The sequence below is a fragment of the Mesoplodon mirus genome (genome assembly GCF_964341445.2).
Source record: "Mesoplodon mirus genome assembly, chromosome: X".
Classification (NCBI taxonomy): Eukaryota; Metazoa; Chordata; class Mammalia; order Artiodactyla; family Ziphiidae; genus Mesoplodon; species Mesoplodon mirus.
The window spans coordinates 15,615,500-15,643,000 of NC_138981.1; the positions used below are offsets into that span (position 1 = coordinate 15,615,500).

General features: G+C 44.1%; 1 protein-coding gene across 1 annotated transcript; it reads left to right on the forward strand.

Annotated features, from left to right (window-relative positions):
* On the forward strand, positions 1–26,246 carry SYAP1 (synapse associated protein 1). Its single transcript, XM_082609726.1, has 9 exons — positions 1–249; positions 5,054–5,172; positions 5,972–6,038; positions 9,973–10,046; positions 18,076–18,215; positions 20,698–20,846; positions 22,198–22,256; positions 22,708–22,855; positions 24,965–26,246. The coding sequence occupies exons 1-9, from the start codon at positions 57–59 to the stop codon at positions 25,090–25,092; spliced, it is 1,077 nt and encodes a 358-aa protein (XP_082465852.1). The 5' UTR covers positions 1–56; the 3' UTR covers positions 25,093–26,246.
* The last annotated feature ends 1,255 nt before the right edge of the window (positions 26,247–27,501 follow it).

Sequence of the window (27,501 nt, forward strand, 5' to 3'; positions counted from 1 at the left end):
CGGCACCCGCTAGGGTCTCCGGTGACCCCGACCGCGGTGGCGGCCCCGCGGGCGGGATGTTCCGGGGTTTGAGCAGTTGGTTTGGCTTGGAGCAGCCGGCGGCGGGTGGCCGGCAGTATCAGGGAGACGGTCAACCCGAGGGAGACGCTCCACCCGAGCAGCGCTCCGAGGCGGTGGCGGAGTCCGCGGAGGGGGAGCTACAACAAGCCGGGGACCAGGAGCTCCTTCACCAGGCCAAAGGCCTCGGCAGTGAGTCTCCCCCGGCCTCCGGGACCACAGAGTTTCGGAGAGCGCCCGCATCCCACCTCCTGCCGCCCCTGGGCGTGGGCCACCAATGGTCGGGGGTGTGGGGTGGGGAGAGGAAGGTGTGTCTGTCGGTCGGTGCTCTGGGGACCGGAGAGGTTGGTGAGGATCTGGGCAAGGCCGAAGCCTCATCTAGCGGTGAAATCCTGTGCCTGAAGTTCCTAGTGACATGTCACTCTTTGCAGAGTGTGTCAACATTGGGAGCAGGGCCGCAGTAAAGCAGTGGGGCTCCTCGTCTTTAGGTTTGACGAGGAATCTGTTTTGTTCAACTCACCAACTTTCACCTCCACCGTCTCCCGCCCAGAGGACAGGGGACGTTGAGGAGCTCGAGTGCCTTTTTGCCCTTAGGTCAGAATATGTCGTCCCAAGTAAATTGAGGAAGAGTTATTAAGGCCTATGGCAGGCAGGCTCATGTCCTTTTAGGTGCATTGGGATCTTTTTCCTTAAGGCGGGAAAGTAGTTGCCAGTTATTGTCTGTGTTGCAAGTTTCAGCACTAGATGTTTTGTGAACGATTCATCTCTTTAAACAACCCAGTGAGTTGGGAGGACGAGCGCAGAGTTAGCGGCCCAAAGTTATGCTGATAGTAAATGGTAGAAGTGAAATTTGAACCTGGGGCTGTCTAATTTCAAAGCCCATGCTCTTTCCCAGCTTACGGTCTAGTTCGGGAGGAGGGTATACATAATAGGCATGCAGAATAAACACATGCTGTAGTAATTCTGCTCCTGGAGAGATCTTGGCAGGCTTAAATAGTCAAAGAAAACGTCTTTAAGAAGGTGGCCCTAAAGCAGACAACACTACAAGTGAGAGATTAAATTTGGAAAGCAATTTTAAAGAATTTACTTCAAGATACTACAAGGCAAGAGCATAGGACAGGCTGGAGCCTGAGAATGGAGAAACACATACTTGAGTAAGAAAGGCTCTAACGTTCAAAAAGTTTACTGTGGGGTGGAGAGGCAGGGAGAACAGGCATAATCTCAAATCATGGCAGTACACAATCTAAGCCCCAAGCCTCCAAACTGTGTACAAGAGAAATAAAACTAAGTGCTATGCAATGAAATCACCAGAGGGAACAACTATTTCCTGTGTGGAAAATTGGGAGAAACGAGTTTGGAATATTCGAGAGATGTAAGGAGACGAAGTTGACTAGAGTAGAGAAGCTGTGTTAGGTAGCTGGGATAAATAAAAGTGGGACCACCTTAGGAAAAGCTGGGTATGATTGTTTCCTTGATTTCATAGAACATGGAGAATCATTTTCGTTTATCTTCAGAAGAGTATCAAAAGTGGCTTCTTAAAACTTAGGGCTTTATTGAAATCTCATGTTTATATTTCGTAATAAAGACCCCCGAATATTTTTTTAATGTTTTCGATATGGATGTCTACTTTGGAGCTTAACGCTGCCATCCCTTTCTTTCCTCACCAGACTCTCTTTCTCTCTCTTTTTAAAAAATATTTATTTATTTATTTGGCTGCACCGGGTCTTAGTTGCAGCATGCAGGATCTTTAGTTGCGGCATGCGGGATTAGTTACAGCGCGGGATCTAGTTCCCTGACCAGGGATTGAACCGGGGTCCCCTGCACTGCGAGTGCGGAGCCTTAGCCACTAGGACCACCAGTGAAGTCCCCCTCCCCAGACTCTCTTGAGGTTGGGTAAGCTAAGGTTAGATGGAAGTACTTCCCCACCCACACACGCACTGTGAATGCAAAGTTTCCAAAGAAACTAGAGCTCTTTTGGCTCCGAAATTTGATTTTAAAAACATGTAAAGGTCCTAGTTTGTACACAACCCCTCAAAAAGACAAGAGATGATTAAATACTTTTTATTTCTACATAGTGATCCTAAGAGGTATATTCTTTAAAAAGACCCATCTCTGTTTTGAAAACTGAAGTTAAACATCTCTGTGCCTGATTCCCACTGAGTAGATTCATTTCTTTGGCCTTTTAAAAATCTACATGAAGGGACTTCCCTGGTGGTCCAGTGGTTAAGAATCTGCCTGCCAATGCAGGGGACACGGGTTCGATCCCTGGTCCGGGAAGATCCCACATGCCGCGGAGCCCCTGCGCCACAACTTCTGAGCCTGCGCTCTAGAACCCACGAGCCGCAACTTCTGAAGCTGGTGCACCTAGAGCCCGTGCTCCACAATGAGAAGCCCCACGCACCGCAACGAAGAGTAGCCCCCGCTCGCCACAACTAGAGAAAGCCTGCACGCAGCAACGAAGATCCAACACAGCCAAAAATAAATAAATAAATAGTAAAAATAAATTAATTTAAAAAAAAGAAACATTTGGAAAACACAGTGTTTCTTTCTTTTTTTTAATGGTATGCGGGCCTCTCACCGTTGTGGCCTCTCCCATTGCGGAGCACAGGCTCCGGACGCGCAGGCTCAGTGTCCATGGCTCACGGGCCCAGCCGCTCCGCGTCATGTGGGATCTTCCCGGACCGGGGCACGAATCCGTGTCCCCTGCATCGGCAGGCGGACTCTCAACCACTGCGCCACCAGGGAAGCCCTCGGAATTTCTAATTACTCTTGGGAGACATCCCTCCCTTCTGGGGTGCCTCAGTTTAATGAATAATCTTGCTCCTCTTGTTGTCTTTGAATCCTTTTTCGTTGGTTTGTTTGTTGAGAAATGGACATCCCTTGAGGGCAAGAACTGTGCTTTCTCAGGACTTCCCTGGCGTCCAGTGGTTAGAACTCAGCACTTCCACTGCAGGGGGCCTGGGTTCGATCCCTGGTTGGGGAACTAAGATCCCACAAGCCATGTGGTGCGGCCAAGGAAAAAAAAAAAGACGAATCTAGTTCAAAAGGTATTCCTGAGAAAATCTTACAGGGAACCCTGCTCTTTTAGAAGTTTGGGTTTGTCTATCTGCAGAGGATATTTTTAGGAAGTAGTGTGGCTGTCTACCCATTTTATCATACCACTCTGGGTAAATAGGCTAGTCACAACCAAAGGGAAATCAGGGATCTCCCTAAAGCTCAGCATTTATGTCACTCCCCATTCATGCATTTAGCGAGTACTTACTGGTCACTCTCTGGGGATACACTGGTGAATCGGACAGCCTTGGTCCCTGCCCCAGTGGGGCTTAGGATGGGTCTTCAGTCTAGCTAAAAGGACACATTCACCAAGTAATGGATAGAGTGTCATAGATGTTGTTGATCTGGCACCACAGGTAGTGAGGGAACACCTCTTAGGGACACCTACGCTGCCCAAGGAGCCAGGGACCATTTCTTGAGAAGTGATGTGTAAGCGGAGGCCCACAGCATGCGTAGAGTTAGCCAGGAAAAGGGAGGGCCGATAAAAGTGTTTCAAACCAAGGAATAACATATTTGGGGCCTCCTTGGAGATACTCGAGAATTTCTTGTGGTCCTACGAGTGTAGAATAGGAGGAGGAGGATGGCAGGAATGAGCCCAGAGACAAGGAGCTTCCTGAGATAGTCACAGTGGGTGTTGATACCAGGAACAGATGACCGCCCTCAGACACAGTGGGAGAAAGGAGACTGTTTAATGTTAAAGGAGGTGGTTAAGTGGTAGAGATGGTCCTTCGGATCAGGAGATAGTACTTTTGCTCCCAGGCAGCGGTACGAATCTCCTGATTTTCTGTGGCACCACCTATTTAACCAGGGGTGCCAGGCTCCCTGGGCCGTTCTTAGCGGGGTCTTCTCCCTGCCTGAGTGTTGTGAGTCAGCCCACCTGCCCCCTCAGCACGGGCAAGTAGCAGAGGCAAGCCTGCCCTAACTTACAGAGCATTTTCTGTGCGATGAGATTTGAAGGCCGGTTGCCCGGAGCATCCCCCACTACGACCTGCCTGAGGTCGCTTCCTGCAGCCCAGATTCTGTAGAATGTGGACTTTGAAATAATGTTTGTCTAGAAATACACCTTCATATCATAGTGCAAAAAGAGCCTTGATACAAATGTCTTTTCAGGTCTTTAGAAAAGTTAATTTTGTGTTTTTGTTTTGTCTTGTGAAGTTCGTGTGTTCCAGTTTGAATTTCGTTCTATATATTTACTCATTATTAGTAGTGAAGAGATTTATATTAGGGCTTGCCAAGATTTCTATTTATTAAAAAATCCCCCAGATTTATCATGGGATGAGTTCATCTAGGAGAGGAGGGGCTTTTTTCCTTCTTTTTTGATCAAGAGGGAAGGAGAAAATAAAGCTGGGATACTTAGGGTCTAGGAAGGAAAGAAAGTAAAAAGTAGCCTTGATCTTATTGTAAAGTAGGCGGGGAGATTACTTGCTGAGATAAGTTAGAACTAGAGACTGGAGAAGGACAAGATACGTTTGAAACAGCTACTGGAGTGAACTGGGGAGTATGCTAACAGTCTTTTTTTTTTTTTTTTTTTTTAGTTTCTGCTTTATAACAAAGTGAATCAGTCATACATATACATCTGTTCCCACATCCCTTCCCTCATGCATCTCCCTCCCTCCCACCCTCCCCATCCCACCCCTCCAGGCGGTCACAAAGCACCGAGCTGATCTCCCTGTGCTCTGCGGCTGCTTCCCGCTATCTATCTACCTTACGTTTGGTACTGTAACAGTCTTTGAAAGCAATGAATTAAAGGCCCAGTATGGATGGCCTGTCCACTGAGAAAGTGGAGTACCGTCAGTGCTTCTCTCTCATTGTTTCAAGTCCTCATTAACAAGGAACATGCCCTACGGTTTAAGAGTCTTACAAGCACTTATTAAGGGAGAAATCACAAATACAATAACCACTGTACTTGAATGGAGCATAGACTCTTTTTTATTCTTTACAGACTATCTGTTTAACTTTGCAACTGCTGCTACAAAAAAGATAACTGAATCAGTTGCTGAAACAGCACAAACAATAAAGAAATCAGTAGAAGAAGGAAAGATAGATGACATCATTGATAAGGTACATTTAAATATCTTTTGGAAATAGAAGTTTATGAAATTCATTAGCAGCATTACGAACTTCTTCTTACGAACTTTATTAACCCAAGTAGGGTATCATATTCTGATAGATATCATATTCTTGGGGTTTTTTCTCTCTTTTTTGTATAATAAGTAGCTATAAGTTACCTGATTTAAATAACCTTTGTTTTTGTTTTAATATATTCTAAAATACATTGATACTTTTGGGTAATACTAAGCTTTTCATATTGTGAGTCTAATTTTCAACTATAACCATTTCAGAATACATTTATGCCTTTGTATCATTTGGGTAAGTTTTAAAAGTCCTAGACCAATAGGAACAACCCTTTTAAGACTCTAAGGGGTGAGTTAGTTCATTGTTTGCAGTGGTGGGGTACAGACCTAGGGAATTTCATTTATGTTGGTAACTATTTGAACTAAGGAGGTCATCAGTTAAACTTTAGATAGCTTATTATTTAGACATTTTCGTTGTGTGTACTGTTAGAATGAGATTTGACCTGTCTTTTATTGTTTTGTGGAATAAAACAAAAATTCCGTTTTTAACTCATTTTATTTTTGCATTTGAAAAGATCATCTGTCATAAAGGCAGCTGAACACTTAGAGTTCGGAAATGTCGAAGATCCCCTCTTATTGGGGAGGGGAAGAAGTATCACTTTTTTAGTCTCTTTATTTGAAGAAAATGAATAAAATATCTCAAATAGACTTTACAAGTCTTGAACATAATTCTTATCCAATAATAAGCTTTTAAAAGTAATATAACTGTATGTATTTTTTAACAGACAATTATAGGAGATTTTCAGAAGGAACAGAAAAAATTTGTTGAGGAGCAGCATACCAAAAAATCAGGTATGGTATAGGCTTATACATGACCTACTCTCGCCTGCCAAATTTTACTGAACACCGGTTATGTGCTAGACACCCCGCTAAGGCTCTGAGAATACAAAAATGTCTAAGTTACGCCTCCATCTTTCAGGTAGCACAAAGACCAGTGGGGACAAACCTATAAACCTTCAGGGTTTAAAGGAAGGAAGGAAATAGTTCCTGGCGGCTATGATGGTGGGTGAGGTAGCCCTTCTGGAGAGCTGGCTCTGACAGAGAGAGTGAGCTTTTATTTCTTATTTTATCACAGGTCCAGCACAGTGTCTGATGTACACCTAATAGGCACTTAGCAAATGTTGGCTCCCTTCCCATTCTGTTCAGAAGAAAAAACGAAAGAGCCTTCCAGGGAAGTGACGGAGGGCCGTGAAATGTCACGGAGAGTTTGGGAACTTACTCAATACATTTCTTTACTGACAAATGCTTATTTAAATGTTTGCAGTTGCAAGATCTCAAAATGCCTGCTTTTACTGTTTGGTGGTGTGCAGACACAAAACCGGCCTCATGTCTTTGAATCTGGCAAAAGTAGTGTAAAATACTTAAGTTGGTTTGAGCAGTACCACAGATTCAAACAGAACTAGTTAGTCCTGTGGTGATTTCCCATCAGGCATTGTTGCTCCTAAGTACTCAAAAGTGGGAAGTAGCTCTTTGGGACAAATAAACTACTATACAGGTTAGCATAACTTAGTGCTTCGTGGGAAGCAGTAAAGTTGACCCTGGCTCAGAGACTTGGTATAGGAGCTCGTTGGTGCCTCTGAGATGGGAACTGTGGAAGGAGTGGGGGTGAAAGATTTGGAGGCAGGTTCACTTTTTTTTTTAATTGAGTGAAAGATTCTTTAAATTATTTAGTGTTTTACAGTTTTCAAAAGTTTCACACACTTGATTTTGTATAATCCCATAATAACCCTTTTTTTACCCCCTTCTCCTATATTGCCCCTCCCCCCTCCACTGGTAACCACTAGCTTGTTCTCTCTATCTGTGAGTTTGCTTCTTTTTTGTTATATTCACTAGCTTGTTGTATTTTTTAGATTCCACATATAAGTGATATACAGTATTTGTCTTTCTCTGTCTGACTTATTTCACTTAGCATAATGCCCTCTAAGTCCACCCATGTTGCTGCAAATGCAAAATTTCATTTTTAATGGCTGAGTAGTATTCCTGTGTGTGTGTGTGTGTGTGTGTGTGTGTGTGTGTGTGTACATACACATATATGCGTATATATATATACACCACATCTTCTTTATCCATTCATCTGTTGATGGACATTTAGGTTGCTTCCATGTCTTGGCTATTGTAAATAGCGCTGCAGTGAATATAAGGGTGCATGTATCTTTTTGAATTAGTGCTTTTGGTTTTTTCAGATATATACCCAGGAATGGAATTGCTTGAGGTGCTTATTAGACATCTGGTGAGAGGAACATGTACAAAGTCAAGGAAGGGAACAAAGGTGGCATATCGGGAAAATCCATTCCTCAGTCGCACTAGCCACATTTTAAGTGCCTGATCACTACACAGGGCTAGTAGTTCCCATGTTGGACAGTGCAGATATAGAGCATTTCCATCACTGCAGAAGGCTCTGTTGGTCAGCACTGCTTTAAATCAGTGGAACGGGGTTCAGCAGCAGTTTAGTCCTGTTTGAAGCATGGAGGAGAATTCTGTCTGCTGATGCAGATTGTTAGTCAAGTCATGTAAAAGTCATGAGAGTAGGTGAGCCCCTCAGTGAAGAGCGTGTCAAGCGTGAACGGTGCTGAGTAGAGACCTACAGTGTTGAGGGGATGGGGTAAAATGGAAGGAGTCGGCAGTTTCTGAGAGCCTGCTGGGCACTTTATATACAACATCTCCTTTAATAAAAGGAAGGATCAGCAAGGTTAAGTAATTTGCTGAAGGTTGCTCAGCTACTAAGTGATGAAACACATCTGCCGTTAAAACTAGTGCCCACTTACTTGAGAGAGAGAACAGCTAGGAGAGAGAAGCCATGAAAGCACAGAGAGGGAAGAATTTCAAGGAGAGCAAGGTCAGGTGAGTTCCATTTACAGTGATCGTGAGGAAAGGCACGTGCATCACTTCCCTTAACGGTCACAGTAATTCTCTGAAGTACTTCCTATTATTTCCATTTTCCAGATAAGGGGACTGGCCTAGGGAGAAAAAAACTAAGAAATATCCATGGGATTGGACAAGCAGGAGGTTATTGGTCACCCTAAAAAGAACCATCTTAGAGGAACAGGGAGATGGGGGGTGTCTCCTCCATACCAGTAGCTTGGGCCTTGGGAGGACCTCATTATTCTAGGGTAAGTGGCACGAGCAGAGGCTGCCCAAGGTGAATAGACTGAAAATGGAGACCAAAATGTTCAACAGTGTAAGAAAAAAGTTTTGAAGGGGCTTTACCCTAACTTTTTAAAAAGTATGAGAATATGTTCATTTTACCTTATAATTAACAGAATTTGGATTATAATTGCCACCATTTGCTTGTTTAGGATGAGCCAAAGAATGAACCAGATGCCTGTCCATGTGTCCGTCCATCCATCCATCCATCCATGCATGCAGATAACTTTTCTATCAGTTGGTACCCAATAGGATGTGTCTTCCATTTGACTTTTGAAGAATAATAGTAAAAGGCACTATTTCTGCAAAAATATGAGGACCCTCTGCATTTGCTGTCTTCTGTGCTGACCACCCAGCTCCACAGCCTTAGCCATACCCTCGGCTCAGACAGCAGAGCTGCTCAGACACACACACACACACACACACACACACACACACACTGAATTCCATGTCTGGCATTGTAATCCTGCTGAGTTGTAATCATCTCTCTCTTGTGAGCCCCAGATGATGCAGGCTGGGTCGTACTTGTCTTTGCATCCCCAGCTTTTTGCTTCTGAAGACTTAATGGAGGATTTGATCCCAGCCCTTTTGTTTACTGCCTCCAATTTGCCCTTTCCTTTCTTCATTTGCTTTCACACCTGACAACCCTTTTCTCAGTTCCTAAGCCCTTATCTTGCAACCTCCTTATCACCTTTTGTCATGAATCAAGTACAGTAACTTTTTAAAAAGGCTTTTTATTTGGAAATAACTTCCATGTACAGAAAAATTACAATAAAAGTAGTACAGAGAACACCCGTATACCCTCCACCTAGATTGTTATAGTCCCTTTGCCTTATCATTTACGTTCTCCGTCTCACTCTGTCTTTTTTTTCCGTTCCATTCAGTGTGCATTTCCTAAGAAGTAGGGATATTCTCTTACATAATCACCAATGGTACAGTTACCAGCTTTAGGAAATTTAACATTGATATAATATTCATAGTCTAATTTTGTCACTTGACCCAGCAATGTCCTTTATACATTTTCCCCCTCAGTACAGCATCCAGTCCTGGGTACAGTACTGCACTTTTTGTCATGTCTCTTAGCCTCCTATAATCTGGAACACTTTCACAGCCTTTCTTCATCTTTTATGACATTAATGTTTTTGAAGAATACTCCCCCCTCCTTTTTTTAAATAGATCATTTCTCATTTGGGCTCTGTCTGATATTTCCTCATGATTACATTCATATTATTCATTCTTGGCCAGAATACTACATAGATGATGTGTCCTTCTCAGTATATTGCATCTGGAGGCCCACTATGGCCATCTCTCCCTCGTTAGTGATGTTGATTTTGGTCACCTGGTCAAGGTGTTGTCCAATTTTTCCACTGTATAATTTAAGGAATTTTTAAATCAAATGCATACATGCCTAAGATTCACACATTAGGTCTGAAGATTGTGATGAGTGTTCATATTTGGAACTTATTAATAAATTGCTAAAATGGTTATGTGGAAGCTTTCTCATTCTTTCAATCCACAGATCGCAGTTTTACCCTTGTAACCTGCTTTTCTCTTTTCTTCTTTGCCATTAAAAACCTTGTAGAAGCAGCAGTACCACCATGGGTTGATAGTAATGATGAAGAAACAATTCAACAACAAATCTTGGCCCTATCAGCTGTAAGTATCTTGTGATACCCTGTATAGAAATACTTCCTTCCTATCATGACTTTATCCTTAGCAGAATGTTTTTCTTCTATACAATTTTTTTTTTTTTTTTTTGAGGTATGCGGGCCTCTCACTGTTGTGGCCTCTCCCGTCGCGGGGCACAGGCTCCGGACGCGCAGGCTCAGCGGCCATGGCTCATGGGCCCAGCCGCTCCGCGGCATGTGGGATCTTCCCAGACCGGGGCACGAACCCGTGTCCCCTGCATCCGCAGGCGGACTCTCAACCACTGCGCCACCAGGGAAGCCCTCTTCTATACAATTTTTAAAATATTTTGAGATGTTAGGAATGTACACATCAACTTTCATCATTTTTTTTTTCACTGACTTTAAATTTGCTTTTTTCTTAGGTAGTTTTCTCTTATTGGAAAAGTCTAGCCTATTACACAAAATAATTCTTTCAGCCTGAAAAGGATTCTTTTATGTTATTAAGACAGTCTTTTGAGATGTGCAATCATGAAGTTTCTGGATAGCATTCTAATTCTTCTGAATGAAATGATTGTATTCTAAATTTTCTCTTTAACTACTATATGTATTTGTCTGAAACTGAAATTGAAAGAAAGAAAATTCCATATGCTGCGCCACAAAATGTTCTCTCAGGACTTCAGAGGGAACGGAGTGATACCACCTAACAATCGTGTAGCACCTGACAGTTTCAGGAAACACTTTCTCACACATTATCTCTTTTGAGCCTCGTGGTTTGCCTGTGAGGTGGGTAGGGGCTTTTACCACCACTGTACAGGTGTGGGGACCGAGACTCTCAGATATGACCCTCACTTTTCTTTTTTTCGTGGACGTCCGGCATGTGGGATCTTAGTTTCCTGACCAGGGATCAAACCCACACCCCCTGCATTGGGAGTGCGGAGTCTTAACCACTGGACTGCCAGGGAAGTCCCTGACCCTCAGTTCTTATCTGTGTCTCCACTGGGCTGTGAACTCTCAGCAGAGGCTGACTTTGATCTCTGTCCTCAGCATTCAGCACCCCACCTGGCATGGGACGCAGTGAATAAGGCTTTTTACTATATCAGTGGTTTTCAAGCTTTATTTTTAACCCACTCTTTTTTTTTTTTTTTAACCGAAGTCAGAAATGGAACCTTGGTCTAGAAAACAAACAAATGTAGAGCTGGGCTTTTCCTCCCTTCCAGTGCCCCAGGGCACTTTAAGGTTTTCTTCTTCCCATTAGTAAACCCTTAAAGGCCTAAGCATCCAATTCCAGGTTCATTGTGGACACCATGTATTTTGTTTACCATGTTACAGCCAAACTTGACACTGACATCACACACCGATTATTTATCCCCAGAAGGAAATTTTGACGGTGAGACTCGGTGTCATTTGAGGGTAAATGTCAGATACCAACCAAGTCCCCATAACTCCTCTGTCCCCCATACCTGTCCCTCTCCTCATCTTCTACATCTCAGAATAAAAGACTCCAGTTATCCACCAATTTTTTCTAGAGGAGTCTTTCTTGAGTCCTGCCTCCCCCTGCCCCCATCCTGACAGTGCTGTGTTCAGAGCACAGCTCTAGTCCACTTCACTGCTATCACCATGGTCCTGGTGCTATCGTCTTCTGCCCAAGGCATCCCATCCCGACTGTTGTCCCATCCTTGCCCCTTTCCAGTACAAGTGCATCTCAGCAGCCAGAGGGGTCCATTTATGGTGAACACACTTCGTGTCACTCTCCTACACAGACCCTTTTAGTGGCATCTCATCTCTCGTAGACTAAGATCTAAACTCCGTCCGCTGGCTTCTAAGGCCCCTGGCTTTGCACACTGCTCCCTCGTGCCCCACTGGCCTGATTGCCAGCACTCTAGCCACTGTTGCTTTCTTTTTTTTTTTTTTCCTTTTTTGTGGTACGCGGGCCTCTCACTGTTGTGGCCTCTCCCGTTGCGGAGCACAGGCTCCGGACGCGCAGGCTCAGCGGCCATGGCTCACGGGCCCAGCCGCTCCGCGGCATGTGGGATCTTCCCAGACCGGGGCACGAACCCGTGTCCCCTGCATCGGCAGGCGGACTCTCAACCACTGCGCCACCAGGGAAGCCCCACTGTTGCTTTCTGATGTACAACTAGATCCAGCTTTGTCCTGCTTTAGTACCTTGAGCTTGCTGTCCCTTCTTCCTGGAACCTCACCCTGCACCATTCCACAAGATCTCAGCTCAGATGACATCTCCTAGAGGCCTTCTGTCAGCACGCTTTCAGCCCTGCACGCCCAGTTACAGCAGCGCGGAGCCCTGGCAGTCTAAACCCTTGTGTCTCTCCCTGCTCCACCGCCCCCAGCTGGAATGTAAGTGCCGTGAAGGCAGGGACTCCATCTGTGCTGTGCCCTGCTGAGCAGGTGGCGTGGAGCCCGGAGCCCAGCAGGTGCCAAATGAACATCTGCTGAATAAATGATGCAATAAACATTGCACCCAGGCACGCCTACAAGAGAGCTTCTGAGATTTCGGCATGACCCAGAGGCTTCGAAACAGTCTTCAATCCATCCTTTATGGTGGCTGCTGAATGTGTTAAGGAATAGATTCAATTGCTGTAATAGATCTGAAAACACAGTAGGTTAAATGAGCTGTGAGTTTCTCTCCCTCCCTCCCTCCTTCCCCTTCACAGTCAGTCCAGAGGTAGGTGGTCTCAGTAGGTGTGCTTTGCCCAACGAAGTCACTTAGAGACCTAAGTTCTTCTTGTCTTACTCCCAAGCAGCCCCTAGGACGTGGTGTGCATGACTGTGTTCCAGCCTGTGGGAACTGGGAGAGAGGTGGCTGTACCAGACCACCTGAAGGACGAGACCCGCAAACTGCACTTATCACTCAGGCACACACCCCTTTGGCAGCTTAGACACACAGCCACCCCTGTACTCCAGGGAGCCTGGAAATCTGGTCTCTGGCTGTGTGGCCACATGCCCAGCTGGAACTCAGAGTTGTGATCCTGAAAGAAAGGAAGGTAGAAGTGGATACTGGGAGACGGTTAGCAGTCTGCCGGAGTTGCCTGACATTCTCTAACTTACCAGGCACTAGTTTGGGACACTTCAGAGTGTATAGCAGAGTAACCCTTTAAGCTTTTTATATTGGAGGGCCACATAGGGCCACGTAATACATGAAAAGAAGTTGATAGCACATTTGTCATTAGAGACTTGTGAGAACTCAATTCAGCAGACCGAATTTAGTAACTACTGTAGGCCAAGCCTTCTCCTAGGACTTGAGATAAATGAGATCCACCCTGCAGGAGCCCGTAGGCTTGCTAGAGAGCTGCTCGATGAACGCACATACAGGATTATTCCCTGGAATGAGGAATGTAATACAGGACGCTAAGGACGTGCAGCGGGAGGAACATCTCATGTATTGTGGAGCGGGAAAAGGATGGTCCCAAGGAAGCTTCCCAGAAGTGACGGCACTGGAGCTGAGTTGAGTCTTAGGAGAGTGTGTGGATGTTTGGGGGACGTGAGGCCAGTTTTGGCATTAAGGTAGGGGGTATCGCGAGCATTTGTGTCTGACTGGGCTGTAGGATGCAGGTGAAGAAGTAGATAGGCAGAGGTCATGAGGACCTTATCATACCATTCTGATAAGTTTAGGTTTTATCTTAAAGGCAGCAAGGAGTCATTGAAGGATTGTAGTCATAGGTAAAATATGTTTTTCTTGGGGCGGAAGAAATGGGACTGGAGACAGGTGCCCATTAGGAGGCCGGTGTAGAAACCCAGGTGAAACATGATTGGGACAACTTCAGGCTTTGAAATGTTTATTTTGGAAGGTAAAATAACTAAAATCCATTGAGGGGGAATTCCCTGGCGGTCCAGTGGTTAGGACTCCACGCTTTCACTGCCGAGGGCCCGGGTTTGATCCCTGGTCGGGGAACTAAGATCCCACAAGCTGTGTGGTGCAGCCAAAAAATAATAATAATAAAATAAAATCCAGGGCTTCCCTGGTGGCGCAGTGGTTGAGAGTCCGCCTGCCGATGCAGGGGACACGGGTTCGTGCCCCGATCCCGGAAGATCCCACATGCCGCGGAGCGGCTGGGCCCGCGAGCCATGGCCGCGGAGCCTGTGTGTCCGGAGCCTGTGCTCCGCAACGGGAGAGGCCACAGCAGTGAGAGGCCCGCGTACAGAAAAAAAAAAAAAATAAATAAAAAAAAATAAATAAAATAAAATCCATTTAGGCTCAGAACTGTTCTTGCCTTATTAATGTAGGAATGATCAGAAACCAAAAATATTGTTAAAATCCAATATGAGCAAAATGAGATGAAACTGACGCTATTAGTAGCAATATAAACTGCTACCATCTTCTGGAGGAGAGTTTGGGCAATCTGTCTCAAAATAATCATACTCTTGGATTAGAAATCCCACTTCCAGGAATTAACTCTAAAAAGATCACTTTCGAAGGGAATAAAAACTGTAAAGTGATGTTACTTGCACGGTTCTCTATAATGAAAGATTAGAACCAATCTAAATGACGACTACTGAAGTGGGCCTGGTTAAGTAAATTATGGCTCATTCAGGGTAGACATAGCTACATTGGAGATGGAAAGATGTTCACGACTCTGAGTGGAAAGGAAAAACAGATGATCCACAGGCTGCAAGTATCTTCCTATTTACATCAAGTTGTATTCACACAGACACGTGCATGTTTGCAGAGAGACACGCATCCGGGAGGGTGTTTGAGGAAATATCTTACTACGGTTGTCTGTGGGTGTTGGGATTTTTGACTATGTTTTTCTTTGATGTTCTGAATTTTCAAAAAATGGATGTGTATCATATTTACAAACAAAAAAGGTGTTTAAGAAAAAAAGAGAAATCGAATAGCAACAATCAGTCTTAATTGTTTGGTCCAAAACAACAGCCTTTTGCCTTGATTATGCTCAGTCTGTGGGAAAGGGGGTGGTTTGGAGACATTCCTTTATATGTTAATCAGTGCGAGTCCTGCTCCATCTCAGAGGAGTTCAAAACCATCCTCATTCCCTAGGAAATTTGCCTAATCCAGGGAAGCTTTGTTTGCCCTTGGATCTTTCATTTTGTTTACTTCTTGACTAACTGAAGAGAACTGGTCCAAGAGAAACATGGACTCTGTCAGAGCTCTTCCAGGTTGGGCATAGTAGGTACTGGTGCACTGGAGATTCACAGTGCTGCCCACTCAGAATGTCCACATTATGTACTGACCATGCAGTCATGGGCCATACGAGGGTCTTCTGTGATGGGGATGTTTTCTCTAACACAGTCTTGGGTTGGATTTCTTTTTTTTTTTTTCTTTTGGCCACACTGCACAGCTTGTGGGATCTTAGTTCCCCAACCAGGGATTGAACTCAGGCCCCAGCAGTGAAAGCACCGAGTCCTAACCACTGGACCACCAGGGAATTCCTGGATTTCTTTTTAATGAGACTCCAGTTTTAATATATTAATGATAAAATGTTTGTATGACGCATTTTATTTTGTTACTGTGTTGACTGTACCTCTTAATGGATTGTGAATTCGCTAACCCTTAGTTTAAGGTATCTTAACCTAAGCCTGAGTGCAGCAGCATGAAGAATAATTCACTTGGGACTTCCCTGGTGGCACAGTGGTTAAGAATCCACCTGCCAATGCAGGGGACACAGGTTTGAGCCCAGGTCCGGGAAGATCCCACATGCTGTGGAGCAACTAAGCCTGTGCACCACAACTACTGAGTCTGCGCTCTGGAGCCCGTGAGCCACAACTACTGAGCCTGGGTGCCTAGAGCCCATGCTCCGCAACAAGAGAAGCCACCATAAGGAGAAGCCCATGCGCTGCAACAAAGAGTAGCCCCCGCTCACCGCAACTAGAGAAAGCCCGCCTGCAGCAACGAAGACCCAACACGGCCAAAAATAGTAGCTCTATTTTTAGTTTTTTGAGAAACCTCCATACTGTTTTCCACAGTGACTGCACCAATTTACATTCCCAACAGTGTACAAGGGTTCCTTTTTTTCCATATCCTTTCCAACGTTATTTGTGGTCATTTTGATGAAAGCTATTCTGACAGGTGTGAGTTGATATCTCATTGTGATTTTGATTTGCATTTCTCTGATGATTAGCAATAATGAGCATCTTTTCATGTGCCTGTTGGCCATCTCTATGTCTTCTTTGGAAAAATGTCTATTCAGGTCTGCTGCCCATTTTTTAATATATTGAAAATATTTTCTCCCATTCAGTAGGTTGTCTTTTCATTTTGTGAATGGTTTTCTTTGCTGTGCAAAAGCTTTTAAGTTTAATTAGGTCCCATTTGTTTATTTTTGCTTCTGTTTCCTTTGCCTTAGGAGACAGATTGAAAAATATTGCTACGGTTTATGTCAAAGACTGTTCTGCCTGTGTTCTCTTCTAGGAGTTTTAGGGTTTAATGGTCTTTCATTTAGGTCTTTAATCCATTTTGAGTTTATTGTTGTATATGGTATGAGAAAATTTTCTAATTTCATTCTTTTACACGTAGCTGTCCATTTTTCCTAGCACCATTTATTGATTGATTGATTGATTTTTGGCTGCGTTGGGTCTTCATTGCTGTGCGCGGGCTCTCTCTAGTTGTGGTGAGCAGGGGCCAGTCTTCGTTGCGGTGCACAAGCCTCTCATTGCGGTGGCTTCTTTTTGTTGCGGAGCACGGGCTCTAGGCACGCGGGCCTCAGCAGTTGCGGCACACGGGATCAGTAGTTGTGGCTCGTGGGCTCTAGAGCTCAGGCTCAGTAGTTGGGGCACACGGGCTTAGTTGCTCCATGGAATGTGGGATCTTCCCGGGCCAGGGCTCGAACCCATGTCCCCTGCATTGGCAGGCGGATTCTTAACCACTGCGCCACCAGGGAAGTCCCCCCGGCACCATTTATTGAAGAGACTGTCTTTTCCCATTGTATATTCTTGCCTCCTTTGTCATAGATTAATTGACCATAAGTGCGTGGGTTTATTTCTGGGTTCTCTATTCTGTTCCATTGATCTATATGTCTGTTTTTGTACCAGTACCATACTATTTTGATGACTGTAGCTTTGTAATATAGTCTAAAGTCAGGGAGCATGAGCCAGCTCTGTTCTTCTTTCTCAAGATTGCTTTGGCTATTTAGGGTCTTTTGTACAAATTTTAGAATTATTTGTTCTAGTTGTGCAGAAAATGCCATTGGTATTTTGATAGGGGTTGCATTAAATCTGTAGATTGCCTTGGGTAGTATGGTTATTTTAACAATATTAATTCTTCTAATCCATGAACATGGTGTATCTTTCCATCTGTGTCGTTTTCAGTTTCTTTCATCATTGTCTTATAGTTTTCCAAGTACAGGTCTTTTACCTCCTTAGTTATTAGATTTGTTCCTAGGTATTTATTTCATTTTGATGTGATGGTAAATGGGATTGTTTTCTTAATTTCTCCTTCTGATATTTCATTGTTAGTGTATAGAAATGCAACAGATTTCTGTATATTAATTTTGTATCCTGCAACATTACCAGATTCATCGATGAGCTCTAGTAGTTTTTTGGTGGCATCTTTAGGATTTTCTATGTATAGTATCATGTCATCTGCCAACAATGACAGTTTTACTTCTTGCTTTCCAATTTGGATTCCTTTCATTTCTTTTTCTTGTCTGATTGGCAATAAATGCCCTGGGAATGCAGTGCTGACTGAGAAAGACCCAGTGCCACTTCTCCGCAGATCATGGCCAGGCAGGGGAAAGTCTCATTGTTGGTTCCCTTGCCGAACCTTGGCTGAACACTTGCCACCCTGCCCAAAGGGCCGTTTGGGCAGGGCGGCTCAGTAGCCGTGGGCCGGGTGGCTTCCCCCAGAGGACTCCTCAGCCTCCGGCCTGGCTGTAGGCCTCCCATGATGCTCTCTCCAGTTGAAACTGTTAAAGAATATGTGAAAGGATTGGTCATTCTCCACTCTCTCTAAGGCAGGCAGGTTAATGACAGCTCAGTGTACTTTGCAGCTGAAGCATTTAGGAGAATTCAGTGTGTCAGATCACTGATGTGTTATTACTTATTAATTGCAGTCTATGGTTTTCCCCATGTTTTTCCTCTTTTTTTGAAAGGACAAGAGGAACTTCCTTCGTGACCCTCCAGCCGGCGTGCAGTTTAACTTTGACTTTGATCAGATGTACCCTGTCGCCCTGGTCATGCTCCAAGAGGACGAGCTCCTGAGCAGGATGAGATTTGCCCTTGTTCCTAAACTGTAAGCAGTGGGCTCTTGAGCCGGAGTGGCATGTATGGCCCTGGTCATGTACCGGGTATCGGAGAAGAAGCATGGGATGGGGGCCAGGATGCTCTCAGACGCTCTTTGTGAAAAGGGGCTCTGCAGCCCTTCAGCAGCACCCTCCCAACCCCACCCCCCACATAGGGTGCCATAGAATCAAAACTCAGGGTGGACTTTTCGGGAATTTTGGGGTCCAGATGATATGTGCTCTTTTATCCCCAGTTAGAAGGTAGAACGAATTTTCCTATAAAAACAGCAGAAGTGCCCATGCCCTCCTGAATAAAATTAAGGTTTCCCGAGGCCCATCAGGACCTGGCTGCTGCCTTTTCTCCACTCAGGCTCTGCTCTCTGGCAGCAGCAGTCTTGTTCTGCTTCCCACCCGAGGCTTCTTCCCTCTGCAGATCTCTGCTTGTCCATTAAGCTCCAGCACATGCATCCTGACTTCTGTGACATGGCCATTAGCCGAGGCCACCTCCCTTCCCCTCTGCCACCATGGGTTCTTCCTCACCTTTTCTAATTCCAGTGCCTTCTTTTGAATCTGCCCCATTTTTAAAGTCAGCGGTCTTTGGTGTTCCGTGACTGTTCCTGTTTTATGACTCTCTCTTCTTGTTGTATGATGCAGTATCTTACTGTTCTCTGAGGACATGAAGTCTGGCTTTCTTGAGATACTCTTTTCGCTATGCTCTTTCCCTGCATCTTGGATTTGGGCTCTGTGGTTCATGCTGCAGGCTTTTCTTACCCATCCTTTGGGACTGTGTGCTCCCCAGGGCCATTTGGGCAGGGTGGCTCAGTAGCCCTGGGCTGGGTGGCTTCCCCCAGAGGACTCCTCGGCCTCCAGCCTGGCTGTAGACCAAACAGCCGGGAGAGCCTGAGCCCTGCGGCTTCGGTACAGCCATGTGCCCCTGTTCTCAGCTGTACCGACTGTCCCTGAGTGCAGAGCCCTGGGCTCCCGGTCTCTGCTGTGCGGGAGTTCAGTCCCTGGCTGTCTCACCGCTCCTTGGGACCTCGGCACCAGCCTTCAGAGCCACCTGGTGCCTCCTGCCCCCACGGGCTGCCTTTAAGAGAAGAGTGGCAAAGCTCTGGGGTCAGATGCACTCCCGCAACTCGAAAACCATTCGAATCACCCCAAGCCACACGTTGGGCTCTCTGCCGGCTTCTCAGGACTGTCCAGAGGCCCTGAGGTGCTCAGACGTGTGGCCTGGGGTGCTCATGGCAGGCATGTAGTTTTGGTTATTGCCAATTCTGCACTCCCTCTCGCTGCTGACAGTAATTTTAGATTTCTTTTAAGCTTTGGAGAATTGATATTTGGCCAATAGTATTTTTGTTTTGTCACCAGCTACAAAAACTGCCCATTGAGTAGTATAATTCCAGTTTCCTACTGCTTATTCTGTTAGGGAAGATTTAGAAATTAGGGTTATTTTTTATGAGTCTTTATCTGTTAGGAATATTTACTGAAGTATTTATGGATGAAAGGACATGATGCCTGGCATTGCCTTAAAATATTCCAACCCCACCCAAAGAAAAGCATTTATGCAGGGGAGAGGGGCATAGATTTTGAAACGTGGTTGGCAGAATGCTGGTAAGTGTTGAAGTTAGGTTACAGGTACATGAGGTTTCACTGTTCTAGCCTCTCTACTTTTGTTTTGTTGAAATTTCCATATTAAAACAAAACAAAAATGAGCCAACACATACAAATATAAGACTTCTGGACTTTTCCTTCCTGACATACAGAAGTACAACCTTTATCATTTGGGACATTTTTTTCTTTTTTTTTTTTAATTAATTAATTTATTTTTGGCTGTATTGGGTCTTCGTTGCTGCGTACGGGCTTTCTCTAGTTGTGGCGAGTGGGGGCTACTCTTCCTTGCGGTGTGCAGGCTTCTCATTGTGGTGGCTTCTCTTGTTGCAGAGCACGGTCTCTAGGCACAGGCTTCAGTAGTTGTGGCACACGGGCTCAGTAGTTGTGGCTCGTGGGCTTCGTTGCCTCCACAGCATGTGGGATCTTCCAGGACCAGGGCTCAAACCCACGTCCCTTGCATTGGCAGGCGGATTCTTTTTTTTTTTTTTTTAATAAATTTATTTATTTATTTATTTATTTATTTATGGCTGTATTGGGTGTTCGTTGCTGCGTGTGGGCTTTTCTCCAGTCGCAGCGAGCGAGGGCTACTGCAGTACCCTGTTTTCCTCTGCTGAGGGCAGTGTTGGTATTAAAATACCAAGAAACACTGAGGTTTCATTAGTGTTCTATAAACTTGTCTTTTGCTGCCATGGAGAAGACAGCTATTCTCTTTATCCTGTTATTCAGCTTTCAATTCAAAAGCCAATGAGAATTTCGTTTGAGCCTCATTCAGATTTGAAAATGTCCCTAAAAGTCATCTGTTCCCATCTCCACTGTGACAGCTAAACCCTGCACACACTTTACGCATGCCTTCTCAAATGCGTTGTTGTTTGTCTTTGAAAGTGTGAAGGAAGAAGTGTTTTGGAGGAACTACTTTTACCGCGTCTCCCTGATTAAGCAGTCAGCCCAGCTCACGGCTCTGGCGGCCCAGCAGCAGGCTACCGGGAAGGAGGAGAAGGGCCACGGCAGAGAGGACGAGTTGCCACTGACAGGTATGTTCAGGGAAGACGTCACTGTGCGGGAATAAAACAAAAGAGTTACTTTTAAAATATTCTTCATTTAGAGATTCTCATGAGCTTGTCATCGTGTATATACCAGAAATGTCATCGTCATCTTAGGGAAAGTTCTTTTCTTTCCAGAGAAAATGCTCATTCTTCCCTTGTTGCCCTCTCTCTGACCCTGCTCACCGTCCTCCCCCAGCTTTCTTTTACTTTGCTGTCTTTCTCTCGTTCTTCGGGTTTTTTATTTCTTCCTTTTTATTCCTCCCTCCGTCACCAGTCGTCTTCCCATCTCTTTATTTGCCCTTTTTATACCTTCTGTTCTCCGCTGACTCAGTTCCCTGCTCTTCTTCATTTCTCAGTCTTCCGTTCAGCCTGCTCATTTCCCCAGTACTCCAGTCTGTAGAACAGAGCTAAGATATCCAGCCTGGAGCTAGACACCAGTCAGTTACACACGTGACTCTTCCTTATTCTGACATTTTTACCTCTGGTTTTTGGGGAAAGTGGTTTATAATATCGGCAGTGATTTAATACCTATAATAGCAATTAAGATATGTATTTTGTGTCACATTTTTAATGTTTAATGAACACCTGCTGTGTATAGGTACCCGTTATAACTGGAGACTTATCCATTCATGGAATTTTACATGATTACACAAAACAATGTGTCCTAAGGCACAGGTTGTACGGACCACTAGGAAGGAACCTGACACTGCATTTAGGGTCAGAGGAATGTAATGAATCTGCTCTACACAGTACCATTTGGCATTTTGCATGTAGATGTTAATATGAATCCCAGTTTTCTCTCATTCTTTAGTATTCCTTCTTTATTACTTTTATTGGAAAATGCCATTTTACCCAGTACTGCCCATGTATCAAGATGGGCTTAAGACAGGATTCAGTAAAGCCCATCTGTGGTAAGGTTGAGAAGATAGAAGATGCAGCCTGTGAGGAAGAGGAGCCACTGTGCCTGAGCGTTACGTTTTACCTTGTGAGAAGAGGAAAACTTGATAAATAACTTCATTCTCATTATCCTACAAGAAAGAGCAGAACTATTCTTCAATGCATTTTGCTAACACTGAAGTCAAAATTTATTTCCTGCTGGAAATCTTACATAAGGGGTATTGAATATGATGATATATATTAAAAAGATCCCCAAAAGTAAGAGGCTGAGATGGTTTCATCTGGGTAGTTCTTACTGCAGAAAAACGGAAAGCATAATATTAAAAGCTAATTTCTGTAAATTACTTAGTATGATCATGCTTGTGGATAATTTAGTTGTTATTATAATATGTATTCGGAATTGAATCAAGCAATTCTTGTCTCTTTTATTCTCACTTCTTAGAGGCAGTACGGCCCAAAACGCCACCTGTTGTAATCAAATCTCAACTTAAAACTCAAGAGGTAATACAGTTTTCCATTATACCTAGTAGTTGATGTCTGGAAATGAAGTAACTCTGTGTTGACTATCTCAGAGACCATTTTCAAAACTACTTATGAATATGGGTCTTACCTGTTCTGAAGAAGAGGGGTCTGGTACTTGAAGAGTTAAGGACCTACAGCTGAGACATGAGACGATTGCCTGGCATCAGTAGTTCAAGATGTGCTCGTCGGGCATGGGACAGAATGATTGGAGTGATGCAGACCAGGAATGAGCGTAGAGATTCAGGTGGCAGCTCATGTGGTTACCGAGCCAGCGTGCAGGTTAGGAGATGGAGAGCAGCGGCCATCTGACTAGCAGAGGAAGGGAATGAAAATGAGGCTGCGTTAAATTGTGAGATGACCATAAGCACGAGCTCTAGTCTCTATATGTCGCTTCAACAACCATTTCCCGAGCTCATTTGTTGCATTTCAGGATGAAGAGGAGATTTCAACCAGCCCAGGTGTTTCTGAGTTTGTCAGTGACGCCTTCGATTCCTGTAACTTAGATCAGGAGGACCTGAGGAAGGAAATGGAGCAGCTGGTGCTGGACAAAAAAGAGGAGGAGACAGTCGCGCTGGAAGGTACAAAGCCAACGACATCACCGTTCTTGTCCCCAGTGCCGAAGCTGACCGTAGAAAATTGTTATTCTGGAGCAGATACACAAAACTGTGTCGTAACTTTTGCATCAAAACTGTATCTGTTCCCCACTAGAAGGTGGATTCTAGCACACATGACCTCATCTCCTGTCCCTCTGCCCTTCTAAGCACAGAGGCATAGAAAGGAGAAACAGACCCAGAGAGGTTAAGTGAGTCTTCCAAGGCATCTCAGCCCTGAGAACACATGGCCAGGAGCGGGCAAGGAAGCAAGCGCACCCCTTTACGTGAAGATGCTGCCCTCCGGCCTTCTGCTTTCAAAGCTGCGTCCTGCTGGGGTTTATACTGTAGGTAGAAGCCTCTTTTCCCAGCTGCTGTGTTCCACTAGCACGTCGCTTCTGGGAAGGAGTAGGCTGCCTTTAAAAAACCAAATTAGCTTAAAAACTAAGGTAATTTAGAAAAAAAGTACAAGTGATGGGACTGCGTTCTTTGGCACATCAGGACAAATTACTGGCTTTCTACTAGATGACAAGCAAAGGCTTGGGTTAATCATCATTCGTGAAGCCTTCAGAGACTCACCATCGCGGAAGCCAGCTGTTCCCACAGTTGTGCAGAAAGCACTGGTGAGAAAGCTGACCTCCTAGAGGTGAACCGCCTGCCCACGTGCGCACTGCACACTGCAGGGGGAGTCTGCAGGAGAGAACTGCTGGGGGAAGTGGCTGGTGGGGGAAAGAGAAGCGAGTGCGGAAGTGAAAATCTGGGCTCGCTCCCCCCAGACCCCTTGTACCCCATCTATTTTCTGATACGATGGCTGCTGGCCACTGCGGAAGGAAGGCGGGCATGCGCCCCACGTGCAGCAGGCAGTAGCTCGAGCAGACTGTGCCCTGCTTCCCTTGCTGGTGACGACTAGTAGCAGAGAGCCCACGGAGACTGGAAGGAAGCCTGGTCAGGATTCATGTGGCACTGGCTGGCCATTCCGGGCAAGCTATTCTTTCTTTGAATCCCTGCCCTAGTTATAATTTGGACCACTTAACATTCTTTCACATATTAGTTGTCTTGGCCCCCCAGCTAAAGTGTAAGTTCCTCAAGGGCAGGTACACCTTGTCTTTTTATCCCCTACAGCACCTAAAGTAGAGCTTAGCACCCAGTAAGCACCTAATATTCGTGAAATCGGTGTTTTGCTACGCGACATGGTCACTGCTATAAAAAACTGAAAACATTTGGTTTTTCTTTTCTCTATAGGTACTAAGTTTAAGGTTTATTTTTAAAAGATGAAAATGAATTTTAGCTTTTACTTTTTAAATAGCTGGTTTGTTTTCTGGCTGTTTTATAACACTACATAGCAGATGCCTTATCCTATATGTATTTGCATACACCCGTATATTGAGAGTCAAGTTGCAGCTCTAAATCTCACCAGTGTGAGAGCTCAGGTAGAGCCCACATGGGGGGCCAGGCTTTGGCGAGAGACTGCCTGACTTCAGGTCCTGGTGTCTTTTGCCACTTGTGGGAGACCACTTAGCACAGACTGTGGAGCCCTGCAGATGTGGTTCCATCCATATGTCTGTCACTGTCAAGCTGTGTGACCTTGGGCAAGTCACTTAACCTATAAGCCTCCATTTCCCCATCTGTCAAATGTGTATAACTGTATCTGTGGTCCACGTATTGTTCTAAGGATGAAAAGAGTGATATATAGAGAGCACTTAGCCCTAGGCCTGGCTGAGTGAGTGCTCGAGAAATGTTAGCTGTTTTTGCTACCATCATCATCATTGGTAGTGGTAAAAATTAATTTGCGACCAAATATTAATTATCAATTATCCATTTAAATAGAAGGAAAATCAGAGGCCTAGGTAAAGAAAAATAACATGCAAAATTTACTGACAACATCTGATACCTTTGCTTCTACATTTAATAAGTTTATCTTTCTAATCATATTAGTTAAAAATCTGTTCAATTTTTCTGAGCGCACACGGTGCTGAAGCCTGACACGGTAAATATTTCCGTGGTAGGACTTACACAGGTAATTATAGTGGACTGCATTGTTAAGACTGGCATTAAAAATTCAGAATCTTTTTTTTTTTCCTCATTTGTTTCTTTTAGAGGATTCTGCAGATTGGGAGAAGGAACTACAACAGGAACTTCAAGAATACGAAGTGGTGACAGAATCAGAGAAACGAGATGAAAACTGGGATAAGGAGATAGAGAAAATGCTGCAGGAAGAAAATTAGCTGAAATAAAAGAATAATCCTTAACATTCTGCAACTGACATTAAATTCTAGATGCTGACACTCGCTGAATCAGAAGGCACAAAAGAGTATGAATTTATGAAATTCAAAATTATCCTTTTTTCAAGTTGAAACTTGCCTCTTCTACTTAAGAAAAAGTACATAGGACAGTTATTCTAGTAATCAAAAAGGGATGTTTTATGTAACGTTTCTTTAAATCTAGTTAGAAATGTTCTTGTAGTCAGTACAGACATCTTTGTCACAGAAACACAAGTAAAATTTTAGAATTCTGTTTTCCGTGAGGTCAAAAATAAAATATATTCTTCAATTGTGGTTTTCTAAACATTTGTACTTCTTGTTGCATTTTTGTTGATACATATGCGTTAAAGTACCTACTTAATGGATTGATAACTATCAAAATGACCAAATGGTACCAAAGAACTTAAGAGGAAGCACTTTCAGAGCTATTTTCTTGCAAGTATTTTCTAAAATTCCATCTGGAAGCCAAAAGATAAAATAATTATGTTGATTATAATGACATAAACATCACTCATTTTGACATTGAGAAATACTGTTTCTCAAAAAAAAATATTTGTTTTTCTTTGGGGCCTTTTTCTTTTTTTAAACTATGCCACATTTAATAATGTTTTCCTAAATTTCACATCGTGGTTTTTGTAGAAAGCAGGGTCTTTCATCCTTTTAGTGTTGATGACTGTCAGAAGGCTGTTCAACCTTAAAGTCTCATGCTGTTTAAATCGTCACCACTTATAAATGTTTTCGCTTTTTTTGTCTTAATTAAACTGTCAGTCTTTATAAAATTGTGTTCTCTGAATACAACTTTTGGAACTTCACTGATCCATCCTGCCTGCATTCTGCTGTAGCAGCACGACCGTTCATAGAACGTGGTTACTTGCAAAGGACAGATGGCTGAACATCAGAACACTCCACGGCGTTTGCTTCCCGAACCTTTCGGATTTTTCAGAGAGCCTTTATTTCATAAAGGGGAGTAGAATTAAGACAGTTCTTATAGGGAACATGTACTTATTTATATTCTTGATCCCATAAAAATTAGTCTATGGTCCTCTGGCAAAGATATAGTCAAACAAGAGAATTGGGTGCTTAGGTTTGTAGTTTGGGATATCCTCCTGTGAAGAAGCCAGGCTTCCTCAGCTAGGATCACTTGTGTTGTATTCGATGAAACCACTGACCCTGTTATCAAGAGATTTCCACTTGTGGCGACACAGTTGCTGATGACTGAGTTAGAGCTCAGAGGTGGTGCCTGGCAACTTCTGAAAGAATCCTATTGAAGGGAAAAGTTTGATAGAGTTTGCTGGAGGGAAAGAAATATGTTAAATGTTTTTAAGTAGTTAAAAATCCTAGATGTAAGCAGATCAGAATATGACAGTACTTGGCTGTTAGTATATATACTAAAATTCTTAACGGTAAGTGTTGAATAAATATAAAAAAAGGAAAGGTTTCAGAGAATGTTAAAAAATAAAATAACCTAAAATGAAAATAGAAGTATGTTAAGTTGTTGCTATCAGTTTTACATGATACTCGTTGCCTAATTGTGTGTTGCCCTGTGAAAATAAAAGGATAAAGTAAGATTTTATACACAGCATAAAAATACATTTAGGCTATAGTTTTATCGATCCCTCAGTGGTGAAATGTTCTGCTTTTGTAAATTATACAGGTAACTGAAGTGTTATTCTTTTATTTTTCTTCTCTTTGTTTTGGCCGTGCCCTGGGGCTTGCAGAATCTCAGTTCCCTGACCAGGGACTGAACCCAGGGCCACAGCAGTGAAAGCCTGGAATACTAACCACTAGGCCATCAGGGAACTCCGTGAAGTGTTATTCTTTTAAAGGACAAAATAATTTGTAACCTTGTTTGGTGGGAAATTTCTCAGTATTTATTACTTGCTTAGGGGTCATCCAACAAGATATACTGTGCATAAAAACACAAGCTTCATGAAACGTTAAAATATGAAGATAGTCCATCACGCTGGAAATTGTACCTCACTACTCAAGAGTGTAGCTCGGGAACCCTCATCCTCTGCCTGCCCTGGGAGCTTCATAAAGGGGAAAAGAATTAAGGGCTTAGATATGCAGGGTCTCAGGCCCCACCCCAGACTGCTGGCCCAGACTCTGTGCGGTGCCAAGATTCCCTGGGGTTAGAATGGACTCCACGGCTTGAGAGGCGCTGCACCAACGCACTAATGCGCTCAGGAGAGCAGAATTTTCTGGGGCTTTTTACTTTTTACTCTTCCACTAGCGTCCTCAGGTGACACTGCCTTCCTAGTTGGCGTTACAGGTGCCTCTGCTGTTTCAGTTGTCACTCCCTGCCCACTACCCTTTCCACATGGCCAAATTAAGAGGAACCAAGTTCCCAGGGGGACAATGAATAAGCCTGCT